This window comes from Euphorbia lathyris, chromosome 1 (genome assembly GCF_963576675.1).
Source record: "Euphorbia lathyris chromosome 1, ddEupLath1.1, whole genome shotgun sequence".
In the NCBI taxonomy this organism is placed as follows: domain Eukaryota; kingdom Viridiplantae; phylum Streptophyta; class Magnoliopsida; order Malpighiales; family Euphorbiaceae; genus Euphorbia; species Euphorbia lathyris.
The window spans coordinates 106717130-106730846 of record NC_088910.1 but is presented as its reverse complement, the minus strand read 5'-3'; the positions used below and the strand labels follow the sequence as shown (position 1 = coordinate 106730846).

Genomic DNA, 13717 nt, shown 5'->3' with positions numbered 1-13717 from the left:
ATAAAGAACAGAACCTTATTTTATATATATTTAAATTGCATTTATAGATCAAATTCAAGTTGATAAAGACAAGAAATTCATTATGAGAATACCAAAAGAAAAACAAACATAATTACATAAAATTCTGAAATTGTAACCCATTATTAATAATTTTATATAATTAAATTTAAAAATAATATCAAATTTTCATATTGTATGGAAAAATTAAATCCAACCTAAAAGTTTAGATATAGACCAAAATCATGAATTCAAATTTGTATACCAAAAAACATGTCAAATAGAGTATCTATCTGCCCATACACTTGATGGGTTATGTATTTCCTACTACAATCAATCCTAACTATTCATGTACAACGAGAAGAATAGTGTAATTCATCTTTCTAAAAAAGAACAGAATGCTTATCAACAAGACAATACAGTAGACGAGGAGTCTGCAACAATGTACAACATTAAGCACTCTACAAGAGCTTATAGTAGCAATCGGTACCAGAGAGAAGAATCTGGAACCCTTTGCTGCAGGGACACTTAAAATGGACAATTAAGCTCTCCCCACTTCTTTCCACATATACAGCTTCCTCTGAGTCTGTCACTAAATTAGCCTGCAACCAAATGCATTCCTCAATACTAAATTCATATTAATTCAAACATAGAGTTATTTATATGTATATTTATGATTTATACCTGTATTATATTAGTAGAATTGTCTTCAGTAGTGCCCTTATCTTCTTCCTCTTCAGCCACAGTTTCGTCAGGCATAACATCATCAAACCACTGACTCATCTCCTTCGTGCAATCTTTCATCCATTTAAGCCGCTGTCATTAATTACGTACAAAACCCGTTTTCAGTTGATTCAGATATCTAAAACGTCAGAAATCTATGCTTTAACCAAAAATATTTAATGATCTGAAAAAACCAAGAATCAGACATTTCAGATACAAGTATAACAGTGTCAATTTCAACAATGTACAACAATCTCACTCATGTCAAATGCATAAGAATAACGTATTCTATTTTCCAGGGTCCCAGGATATATACTAGAATTATTATCACTACTGCAGCATGGCAAATTCTTCATCCCCTGGACTATTATTGCAGATATTCTCGTCATCATTAATGGAGAGATCCATCGAGAAGTTGTTTTCATCGTCGTAAAAGACATCTCCTAAATAATTTGACATATAATTGAGCATATTAATAAGTGACTTCATTTAGTTAGTACAGATTTAAATTCCATGCATAAGAAGTATTGTGGTCATGTAATTAAGCAGGCAGGAACAATTTAAAAGGAAAAATCATACTTCAAAAAGATGGAGAAATGGCTTATCACTTCACATTGAACAAGCAACAAGCATGGATGTTGAAGATATAAAGGTTTCGGACTTGAAAAACATAGTTTTATGCCTTTCATAGTGGACTGCTTAACATTTTTGACATGGAACCGTAATCTTGCAGGAATTGAACATGAGAAACATTTTAGAATCGCAAAAAACATTTCAGATATACTTAATTGAAACATTCAATTGCAAATAACCCTAATAAATTAGATCAAGGATCGTAAAGAAAGCAATAAAGACCCCAAATAACATAGTTTATAACCTGGTAGTCACGACTTCCATCACCAGTCAAATCATTATTACTTGCTGACCGGGAAAAGCTCTTCATCGGCGATGGGTCTGAGGAGCACCTCTTGAAAGGCGGCCGTGGTGGCAGAGTAGCAGTTCCCTTCGACGCAGGCGTCGTCAAAGAGGTTGTTATCTCAGCAATCTTGACGCTCTCCGGAGGCGATTGGGGCAAATTGGTCGCTGCAGTACCCTTAACAGGCAGAGGTGGGTTGTAAGGATCGGCGGCGAACGCAGAAAACGCTGGCAAAGAGCAAGGGAGGGTAATCTTAGAAAAATCGTTGAGAGAAGGAAATGCTGCAGCGGTAATAGTCTCCTGGGGTTCAAGAAAGAGTTTCTTGGATCTTTTGGGGATCTGATTGGAAGTCGGAGCAGAAAATTTAGGTGAGCGGCGTTTGTTGCAGGAGGAAGAGTTGTTGGCGGATGAGGGGAGAGAAGCGCCGGAACAACCGCATGAGCTGCAAGGAGTATGGTAGTGGGTGGTGTTCGTGTTGGGAGAGCAGGTTTTACAGGAGGTAGTAAAACCATCAAGGCGAAGAAGTGTGAAATCGATGGATTCTTCAGAAACATTTTCAGGGTTGTTCTTGCCACTGATTTCGAATTCTTGAGAGGGTTCAGTCATTGTTATGAGTTTTGGTTGAAGTGATCTCCGGAATTTCGTTGATGAAAGAAATGCGAAAATGGGGAAGTGAAAGGCAGTTGCTTGAGAACAGTTCTGGTTTAGAACGATTTTCTTGAGAACAATTCCACAATGAATGACTCTACTCTACTGTATATATATCACCATCAGAATGACTACAGTCTTACAGAAGTATAGAGAAATTTGGGAAGCGAGTCTCTCGAGGATTTTTGGTGATGTGGCATGCTCAACTATCCATACTATTCAACGGGATTTAATTTTAGGGTAAATTTCAAATAAATAGTACCTGGTTTCTCTAATTTTCAGATAAAGGAATATGGTTTACTGTTTGTCGAAATAAGAACTGAGGTTTTCAACTTTAGTAAAATAATGATTTTTTCGATTGATACTATTAAAATCACCCTTAACGACTTCAAAAATAACATATTTTACGAACTACTAATATTTTAAGCAACTTTAATTCTTCAACTTTTTTATTTTGAGATTATTTAGATGATGTTTGGTAAAGAGAGAGAAAATTCCAAAAAAGATGATTTTCGAAAATCGAAAATGTAGTTCCATAGCAAATATGATATTGAACAACTTTAATTCTTGAAAATTTTTATTTTAAGGTTGGTAAAGATGGTTTTAATTGCATTAATTCAAAAGGTCTTTGTTTTATTAAAAGTGTGAAACCTCAATCATCGTTTTGACAAAAAGTAAACCACAGTTTTTTATCTGAAAATTAGTGAAACCATATGGGTTTTATTTGAAATTTACCCTTAATTTTATGAGTTTTTAATTCCAACTGTTTCCTTTTTTACTCTTTTTTTTTGTAGGCAAAGGAAGAAAAAACAAAAAAACCAAAACAATTAACCCGGGATTAGCCTCGGAAAGCTAAACCCAACTTGATCAACAGAAAGCAATGAATAAAGGAAGTCCGGAGGCGATGAGAAGGTAGAGACACCAAGAATCCTCACGTGGCCCTCAGTAGCAAGGCGGTCAGCAACCCTGTTCTGCTCTCTGAAGACATGCCCAAAATTGATGGAGTCGAAGGAAGAACATAACCTTTTGATCCCTTTTAGTAAATTTTGGCTGCCCAAACATAAAGACTTATTTTCAGAGATAATTTTAACTGCTTTCAGGTTGTCAGATTCCACAAGCAGCCTTTTTAAACCCAGGTTCTTAGCGAGCCTAAGCCCAAAGAATATTCCCCAAAGCTCAGCAGTGAAGGAAGATCCCACTCCTAGCTTCTGAGCAAAGCCAGACACCCAAGCACCTCCAGCGTCTCTCAAGACTCCACCAGCCGCGATCCTTCCATCTGACAGACAGGATCCATCGGTATTTAACTTCACAGTCCCATCCTCGGGTCTGTTCCAACCCAATAACTGGACCACCTTCCTCTGGCAAGTATTAGGTAAACCCTCATCCTTAAAGCTATTAATAATAGTATTAATTTTATTAGAAAAAAAAGCAAGTAAATTAGGAAAGATAACTGCTCCTTCTCCAAAGATATCTGTATTCCTCCACTGCCACAGCTGATGACAAACAACAACAAAGAGAATAGCAACATGCTCAAGCTCAGGTAATAACAAACCTTTAACACCATCAATGAACCAATCCTGACCAGGATAGGCTAAGAAATTAGGAAGCAAATAGCCCGGAAGAACTTCCCTCCACACCTTCTTGCACTTCTCACAATCTCTAAGAGTATGGTAGATAGTTTCACCCTGACCTTTACATCTACTGCAAGTATCAGCCTCCACTAAATGGCGTCTTTTCTTTTCCACGTTCGTGAGCAACCTGCCTTTAGCCCCAAGCCACAGGAAACTCCTAACGCGATAGGGAACCTTCAGGGCCCAAATGCTTTTCCAAGCACCTGAAGGAGGATAATCCGAGTTAATATAGAATGTCTCAAATGCAGATTTACAAGAATAGGCTCCGTTATTTGTAAGGGACCAACAATGACTATCCCTATCATCCTCCTCACTGCTCACTTTAAAACCCCGGATCTTCAGAAGCGATTCCAGATTAAGGTAAGCCTCAAAATTGGACCAAATCCAATCTCCCTCTGAGTCTACCATATCGGCAATACTCCAGTGACGAATCTCTAGAGGCGGAGAAGAAATACACTCCTCTAATAAAGACTCCCCCCCCAGCCAGGTATCGTTCCAAAAACTAATAGATCTGCCATTTCCCACTGACCAACCAATCCTAGAGCAGAACTCGGAGAAAACTGCATTAACCTCTTTCCATAAGAAGGAACAACAAGGAACCCTTTCTTTTGGCCCCCCAAAAACCTTATCTTTTCTGTACTTACCACACAACAACCAAACTCAAAGAGTCGACGGGGATTGCCACATTCTCCACAGAAGCTTCACCAACAGAACTTTATTATTATCTCTGGCTTGTCTAATCCCTAAACCTCCCCTATCTTTAGGTTGGCAGACATCCTTCCAAGGAACCAGATGAACTTTATTTCCTTCTTATGAGTTCCCCCACAGAAAACGACGATTGATCTTATCAAGGCCATTGTAGATACCCATTTTTGTCCAGGACATTTTTTTAAAAAAAAAAACTTTAACTGATTATATTTGGAATTCTAACAAGTTCGTGAATTATATTAGAAATGCAAATTTTCTGTTACAAGTATAATTTATCAAGAAAATTATATTTTATACCAATTTTTTTTATATCTCGGTATAATTATCAAATTATATTAGAGATGTGATTTATTGGAATAGAAATATTTTTTTCAAGTCATAAATTATATTTGAAATATAATGTTGTATTCTAGATATGATTTTTGGAATGGTTATATTTCAAATTTATTAGTTAAACTCAATTTATATCTAAATGGTTAGATTAATTCTCCTAGTCCATTAATTGTGAAATCATATTAGAAAATGCTTGTACTTTAAATATGAGTTATGATTACGAAATTAATTGTTGAGCTATTTATATAGCTTTAAAGATAATTTTCAATCATTATATTTAGAATATAAGTAATTTCCATATTTCAGATTTGAGTAATGGCAAAATAAGTTAATATCTAAATCATTAGATAAGAGTTAGAAGAAAAAATAAAATAAAATGCTTTTATTAAGGAAAATAAAGTTTACAATGACAAATGATGCCTTCATTTTACAGATTTCTAAACCCAAATCCAGCTGCTGCAAAAACAAGTAAGGAAATACATTTAACAAGGTCAACTTCAGATTCAATTCAGGGATTCAAAAGAGAAGAAGATGACAAATTTACAACAGCTTATTGCACCTTGAAAATAGGTGTTGTCACAATGGACAAATGCACCCCATCTTGGGACACAAACACTGCATTCTGAAATCTGAAATTAGCAAGGGACAAATTTGACTACTTGGCTTGAATCCAAGAGGAGAAGAAGAAGCCAAGGTTGGGCAGCCTGCACCTTGAAACCAGCCACTGCACTGCAGAAGATTAGACAATACATCACAACAGGACAACCTTTGGCATCTATAAATGGATGAGGCTGGACCTGTAAAAAAAGGGGGAGGAAAAAAGAACATTAGAGCAGAAAGAGGAAAAACCCAAAAAAGGAAGCAAAAATCAGCAAGAAAAGAGCAAGAAAAAACAGAAAAAAACAAGAAAATGAGAGGCAACATCTACTAAACATGTAATAGGGAGGGTTCTACATTTTAGAGAGAGGATTTGAATTGTACTTTCTTTCAAGAATCAAACCTTCTGTGCTGAGGGTTCTTGGCTGTAAAAATCTATCTGTAATCAATAAGCATTCTAACTAAGGATTTCCAGGCTCAAAATCAATCCTACTTTGTAAGGTTGGTAATACAATACAACTTTCTATTGCAAGTTTAAGTCCCTATCTTTTAGTTTCAGTATATGTCAAATGTTTAAGTTTACTACCATGATTCCTATTTAAAAGCTTTATTATTTGCACATTGTTTAATTTAAAGCCTCAACAACCCCCACTCATTTATCTGTTCGGAGTTCTAGTGAGGTCTTAAACCATCATAGGATTAGAAAGAATGTAGCCTTTTCTTTTTTTTCCACGTAGTGTAAAATGTGATCTACTAAATAACTACTCCCCATTTAAGGCTCCAACCAGCAAGAATACCAAGTAGTAGCACAAACTGTAAGAGAAAACCTACTGTATGTACCTGTCTAGAAAGATAGAACCCAAATTTGATAAGAATCCTTCAACCTCAGCCCCCCCTCAACCTCGACAATGCCCTTTCTAGTTGAATAAATCTCAACCAAAAGATAGTCCAAATGCCCAATCCATAGGACCCTGTAAAACACAATAAACTAAAGAATCATAATCATGTACATATACCCCTAAGAAAATAAACATCTAAACCAGAAAAGATACAGTAGGGTAAAAATAAGGGAGCCCTTATAATAAAAGTTCTTAGTGTATCCTGAAGTGACCGGATGGCCATTTAAGGAGGCGTCCCTGGAGAAGGAACTGTGTAGCTCTTTCTCCCTAGCATACAGAAACCTTATACTTAAAGATAACATTTACGTTTTGAAATAAACAACTAAATAACAAGATAGTTGACACAAAACAATGAGAAGTAGATAAAATAAAATGAAATCAAAACCTTTTTATACGTATCAGATCCATGAAAAATAAAACAGAGGCAAAATGGAACTTGTTTAGACTTTTTTTGATCCTTACTTTTTAATGAAGTTGTGAATGTATAATCAAAAATGAGTTTCTGGAAATAAAACAAAACATAACAGCAATAAAAATGAAAACGCACACTGCTAACAAGGTTTCAAGAATGGTAAAACGGAAAAGGAACATCTAAAAGGGAGCTGAAAATGTCTGAAGTTACCAAAACAACAGAAACTTTTTCAATAATAATATCATTTTTGTTTTTGAAATAGGTTGTTAAGAATACCAATCTAACTCAATTCAATACTTCATCCTGAAACTATTTTTACTCTTTCCAGTTCAGTACATATATCGCATTTTCAGCCATAATCCCAACAAATATATATGCTAGCACTAACTATTGAAATCAGCTAGATAGGATTGATTACCTTTTTCCTTTTGCTCATCCTGCCCTCACTGGATGTGTCGAGGTTGTCCAGTATCTGTCTGATATAGCAAGTGTTCCGGGCTACAAAAAACGAGCAAAGTTAGAATAGAATAATCACAGACCTGAATAAAAGTTGCTAACTCCAAACATGAGTTAACAAGCAACTAAGTAAATGAAAAAAGGCAAGAAGTTCAGTTTAAGGGATGAAATCTCACAGGTTCAGGATGGCCTGTCAATCGGAAGCTATTCCAGTTCGCCGACAGTCGAGCTAAAATGTAAAAAACGGTAGGTCTTAGTAAACAACCAGAGAAAAACGAATCAAATTTCTATACAAAAATCTAAGATTGCGAAACTGGTACCTGAAGAAATACGGAAACGCCGACACGCAGACCCGATCGTCTCCGGTTACCCCTATCGTCGGCGGAGCTGCCGCCGCGGTGGATCGAAATGAGCGATGGAGGGACGAGCGGCGAACGAAGCCGGCGTTACCGATGTAGCCGGATTCAGAAGAGACGGCGGCCGGTCGGATGACTGCTGCTCTTCTTCTTGTTGAACGGCAAAAAATTTGAGAGAGAAGGAGAGAGAGGAGGCGGTGTGAATAGGGTTAGAATACAACTCTAATCCGTAATGTGAGAGCTTATCTCACTGCTTTTGTATTATTCCGATTTGAACCCCCTAATTATTCAATCCTAATGCACACTGACCCAACCTTTTAAAATTAAATTCAATTATGCCCTTTTCCTATCACAATTGCCACCCCCTACTTATCTAAGCTTCAATTTAATCCATTCCCTTTAATAATTGATAAATAATTTAATTAGTTAATTTATAATTTATATTAGATTAACTTAGGTCAATTAAGACATTTAGGTTAATTAGCTAATTATTTCTACTTTTGGTGCAATTTAATCATTGCACTAATTTATCCTTTTATTAAACAACTATCTCGATCACTGAATAGTGATCTGTATCTTGATCACTGAATAATGGTTCGTATAAATAATTAATAAGTCGTATATCATTATGTTTTAATAAATATAATAATTTTCTCTTGTCAATCCCATTAAAACTATGTTTTTTTATCAACAAACATTAATAATATACAACTTCCTTTATCAAGTTTTGATCGCTGAATAGCGGTCATATGACGAACATATTACCTCGATCACTGAATAGTGATCCGTATAAATAAACGATAAATAATTGAGACCGATTATTATATTTTAATACATTATTATGTTTTAATATTCGATCGTCGTATAACGATTATATAACAATCATATCATATTGGTCACTGGATAGTGATCTCGATAAACATACGACAAAAACCTTGCGAGCGTTGTCAATAGCTTGAATATATACGACTAATGACTCTCCAAAGCAATAATAAACACAAACACATAAAAGCAAGCATGTAGAAATACAACAGTACCGATTTATCGGGCGGGGTAGGGTGAGATTACGTCTCTTCCTTACATGTAATCGGAAACCGAGCTTAGAATCATCGCAGACCACTACCTTATCCGAACTTACCCGAATGGGTCAATTTGGAATCAAATCGGTGTCCAATCAGACGGTCAAACTGATTGGTGGTGACTCGAAAAACCCATTGGATCAGTCTCCTTGGAGGGACTATCCAGCACGGTTGCAAACCAGTAGAGCGGGTGCCATATCGGAGATATAACAGTTCGCGATCCGCGGGCACCGGCGCGACAGCTGGCGACTCTGCTGGGGATCTTGATTTCCTGGCTGTGTACGTATTTCTATATGCTTGTACTACGTGTTCACTATTATATATGTTATTGCTTTGATTAAATGTTATTTTCTGGACATATCATTCAAACCACACTATCACACTCGCACTCAAAGATCATGTATATGATCTTACCCTTTTCTGCAATCTAGGACGAGGCAAAGTACGAACTGTCCTCTCGGGAACACCGAGCTTGGGGTCCTGAAACGACTCAACTCAAATTGGACTTCCCTATTCAGCAATGATGGGGTTAAGGATTTGTGACCCGAACCACGACTTTTGTACCTTTAGAAATAGATCCAAGAGCTACCCATTAAAAGCCAACCCTTTTGTGCAGGTTAACCCTATAGGAATTACATCATAATATAAAAATTGCTTGGTGTGGTTTGATTTACATGTCTATATAAGATCATACCTAATTATTTGTACTAGCGTCGTTGTCCAAAATAACCTGAATTTTCCAATGAAAGATTATGAAAATAATAATGGTCTTATCCTTAAAATGTCTAGGATGTTAAAGAATACCTATTTGATTGAAGACATTGTTTTAAGCACGAAATAAATCACTTTTCAGATGCCAAAAGTGACTCATCTTCTGTCCAAAGATATTTTGAGAAATGGAATGGACCTTTTAAGGATAATTCAGTTATTATAATCGTAATTTAAATGGGGAGATTTTGTCATTTATTCACGACAAACAAATAAAAAGCTTTAAAATGGAATATGATTTCTTGGCACTAATGCTTTGTTTTCTCTCTTATACCCATTATCGAATAAATATATAAATATGGATATTCGATACTTTCTAATGGCATCTTCTTCAAGCATAATAGAAATCTTGAATAAAAAACAACAATGAAAAGTTGATTGACAAAATAAGTATCAAAATAGATTGATTAACTCATCAAGGGGATAATATAATACGATGAATATGCTTGAAGAAAGAGATAATTATCGAAATTTATATTTATATTTTATTCCACTACTGTGTACGAAGAATGTCTAAAGAAGCATTTCTTGCCTAATGAGATTATATTTTGATAGCATCACATCACATCATTACATACGTTGTATCATGTCGTCAGTACACGTGTGTCCAATATATGTTTTTATCATACATCTCACAACATGATGTGTTCTGGCGCACTCCATTACGCAAGATACGTCTCCTCATTTCATACCCTTTTCCGTGTTGTACATTCTTATCACATTTCATATCATTACGTCAATGTACATCTAGGCTACATGACATCATATATCGTGATTTATGTCGTCATGCATATGTGAACACCCCCTGTCAATCGTTCATATCATAGGTACAATCATTCAACATTATAATGATTGCTTTGAGTCCGTACATCACTGTAGTTGTGTGGTCTCCTTTTCACATGTCAGTTTGTGTCATTCATTATCACGCATAAGCTTTTATAATGTTTTTTCATAACCGTAACATTTTCATACATGACATGGTCAAATGTGACCTAGTTTCACACAACATGCATTTCGTGTGTTATATTTCATTCTTTGTTTTAACGAGAGCAAAATTATAAGAACTCTTTAAACAAAAAAGGCTTTCAACATCTCATGCATTTGCATTGTCTTTCTAAAAAAAATAAAAATGAAAAAACGCATTTAAAAAAATCGTCTGTTTGGCTTGTTCAATAAATAATCCAATAAAAAAACAAAAAAACAAAAAATAGAGATCATGAATCATAAAAAAAGGGAAAAAATAAAGTCAGGGGATCTTACTTTGATGCCTCACACAAATTTATTCAACAAATTGCTTCGGAATTATCAGCACGTTCTGAACCTCTACGACCACCTTGCTCGAAGCGGTATACTCCTAAATGCCACATGCGTATACCATTCACAAGCTACTTGGCATTCAAGAAAGTTGAACTTTGATTGAACAAAGGATGTATCACGGAGCATCATCTTAAATTCTGCCGAAGGTTCGGGAAAGGCTTATTTATTTCAAATATCATCAGGATCATGATTATTTAATAAAATGCATGTTATCATTTTCATTATATTCATACCCCATACTAAATTCTTCTTTTCATTCACCCTCAAACATATCGTTAACCAATAAGTAATGAAACCATTTCGAAAAGTGATAATGATCAAGGTAGGATTTCCATTGACCTTCACGCACTTGAGATGCTTGAGTTGAGGTTTGAAGAAAAACAAAAAAAAAGAAGAAAAAAAATGAAAAATGAAAAAAGAAAAAAGAAATAGAAATAGACGTTTGACTCGATCATCAAGGAGATCAATGAAGACTGCATGTTAGATGTCTTACAATCAATCTATCATTTTCTAGGACAATTATCTTGATTAAGTCAAAATTTAAAACTCATTTGATTATTTCTCGAAGCGAAATATCAGACTGCTCATGATTAAGGAAATGATTAAGGCCTTCTTTGAATCGTACATTCAGCCTTTAACCTCCCCTTTTTCAATATACTCCTTTGTACACCCCTTTGAGCCATAGGCATTTTTTTCATATCGCCAATGTCCCCGTTTTCCAAAAAGGAAACCAATTGATTGAAGAATGGTCAAAATTCAATAAAGTGTCACTGTTCTTTCAATTTGTCTAAAGAACATTTGAAGACACTACAACAGATAAACAAAGTCACTGAAATCTTAAAAAAAAAAGAGCCCGCTAGGTTCAAAACTCGTAAGGGTAATCTAGGCAAAAGTTAGGGCAAATAAAAAGGAAAAAAGAGCCTGCTAGATTGACATCCTCAAAAAGAAATCTAGGCAAAAGAAAAGGCAAGCAATAAAAGTCAATCGCGTGACATTGAAAGCCGGTTTTAAAAAAAATCATCCAAGATAGTAGTTTCCTTTTGACAAATAAGGAATTCTCAAAATCAATTGGTTTACTTGATTCTTCTAAACCCTTTTCCATCAGTATTACCTTTAACCCTTGAAAACCTAAAAAGACCTTTTGATCCTTCACCATGATGTTAGTCTATATTAGCAGAAAGGAATAAGACAATTATGCATATGACAATTAGCATTTCAAATTTGACTTGATCTTGATAATCTACCTAGAATACGAAACTATGATTCAAGCATACATATGGAGCTGCGACAAGCAACATCTTCTCATTAGACGACCAAAAGGAGCTTGTCTCACTATTCAAATAAGACTCTAAAATGAAAAAACAGAAAGCATAAAAAAAAAACTTCAAGAATTTGTGCAAAGACTTCCACGAGAGCACTTCAACAAGCAAAATATCAGAAGCATTGGGGGCAATAAGATTGATCTCCTTAGCACCAACAAAAACTCATTCATGTCGAACTGGAACGAGTAGACTATTACAGAAAAGGGGAAACTGGGGGCAATCACAGAAATGCCGCCAATAGAAGCTAGTGAATCCATCAAACATGAGTCGGGGGCAATCGAGACGATGTCACCAATAAAGATGAGAGTTAGAAGAACATCACGTCGAGACATGTGGAGCAATGGAATCGTTTTGATCATTTGAACTTTTTATGGTTTCATTATCTAAATCATTCTTCCCAAAAAAAATGAAAAAAAATGAAAAACACAATTCATACCAACATTCATCTCTTGCTCATAAACCTTCCCTTGAAAATGGTTTTATGCATTTGTTAAAAATTCATGATCCTGAAAAATATGTGAAATGCATGTTTGACTTTTCTGGAATCACAGTCCCTCATAGAAAATGGGACATTGATGCACCACTTCAAATCATTCTTCATGTGGAATCTTGCTAGGGGGCAACCCAATGATTTCTTTGGCACTAGATCCATCAAACAGAGGTACCAATAGTGTCGAAATCCAAATAAAAAGCATTAGGGGCAGGATACCTTCCTGTGATATGATTGAAGAGATGAAATGGTTCGATACACACGTGTTATAAGGAACCATAATCTTCAAGAGCATGGAGATACAGATCATCCTCGAAGACAACAAGAAGTCAAAGGAACAAACTCGAGAATAAATCAAAGAAAATCTGAAGCAATCGGGGCCTTTAACCAGATGAAGTCAAGATCCCCAGGAGTAGCAATGATCTCTTTTGGATTATGCATTTTGAATGAGCCAAATAGACAATAAAGCCATTCTCAAAAATACATAACATCTTTTATGGTGTTTTCAATAAAGGTTTTTAAGCCATCCTTTTCAAAAAATAAAAAATAAAAAAATCATGATATCCTTTCTGCACTGAAAGCTCTAATTTTCTCAAAAGTTCATTTGTGAAAGTTCTCACTGAAATTAGAGTCGCAAGACATATCACATTTTCGCATCAGTAAAAGCATGCATTCATGAGCATAAACATTACATGTGTATTTCATGTGTGTAAATACATTTTGTCCTGCATAGCCACCGAGTTATTTGGCAGGAAATCAATAAAAGCCTGGCGAGCGATCAACAGTATCGTACCAACCAAATTTGAAAAAAATCAAGAGCAAATGCGAAGGGTGGATAGGGAATGTCCGTTTGGAGAATCACCTATTCACATCACTTTAACTTCAATGGTAGAAAAGTCTGCAAATCATTCAAAACCAACGGAGGATGTCCGTAAAAGTCATTCAAAACAAACGGAGGATGCCCGTAAAAGTCATTCAAAACCAACGGAGGATGCCCGTCAAAGGTCATTCAAACTGGAGAATGCCCAGTCTCAGAGCCATTCAAAACTGTAGGGTGAACAGTCT

General features: G+C 35.6%; 1 protein-coding gene across 1 annotated transcript; it reads right to left on the bottom strand.

The window, feature by feature from the left end:
- Nucleotides 1-236: 236 nt before the first annotated feature.
- On the bottom strand, nucleotides 237-2375 carry LOC136213074 (uncharacterized). Its single transcript, XM_066002806.1, has 3 exons — nucleotides 1598-2375; nucleotides 682-813; nucleotides 237-599 (listed from the first exon to the last, which is right to left on the bottom strand). Exons 1-3 carry the CDS (start codon nucleotides 2240-2242, stop codon nucleotides 459-461), a joined length of 918 nt encoding a protein of 305 aa, XP_065858878.1. The 5' UTR covers nucleotides 2243-2375; the 3' UTR covers nucleotides 237-458.
- Between the last annotated feature and the right edge of the window lie 11342 nt (nucleotides 2376-13717).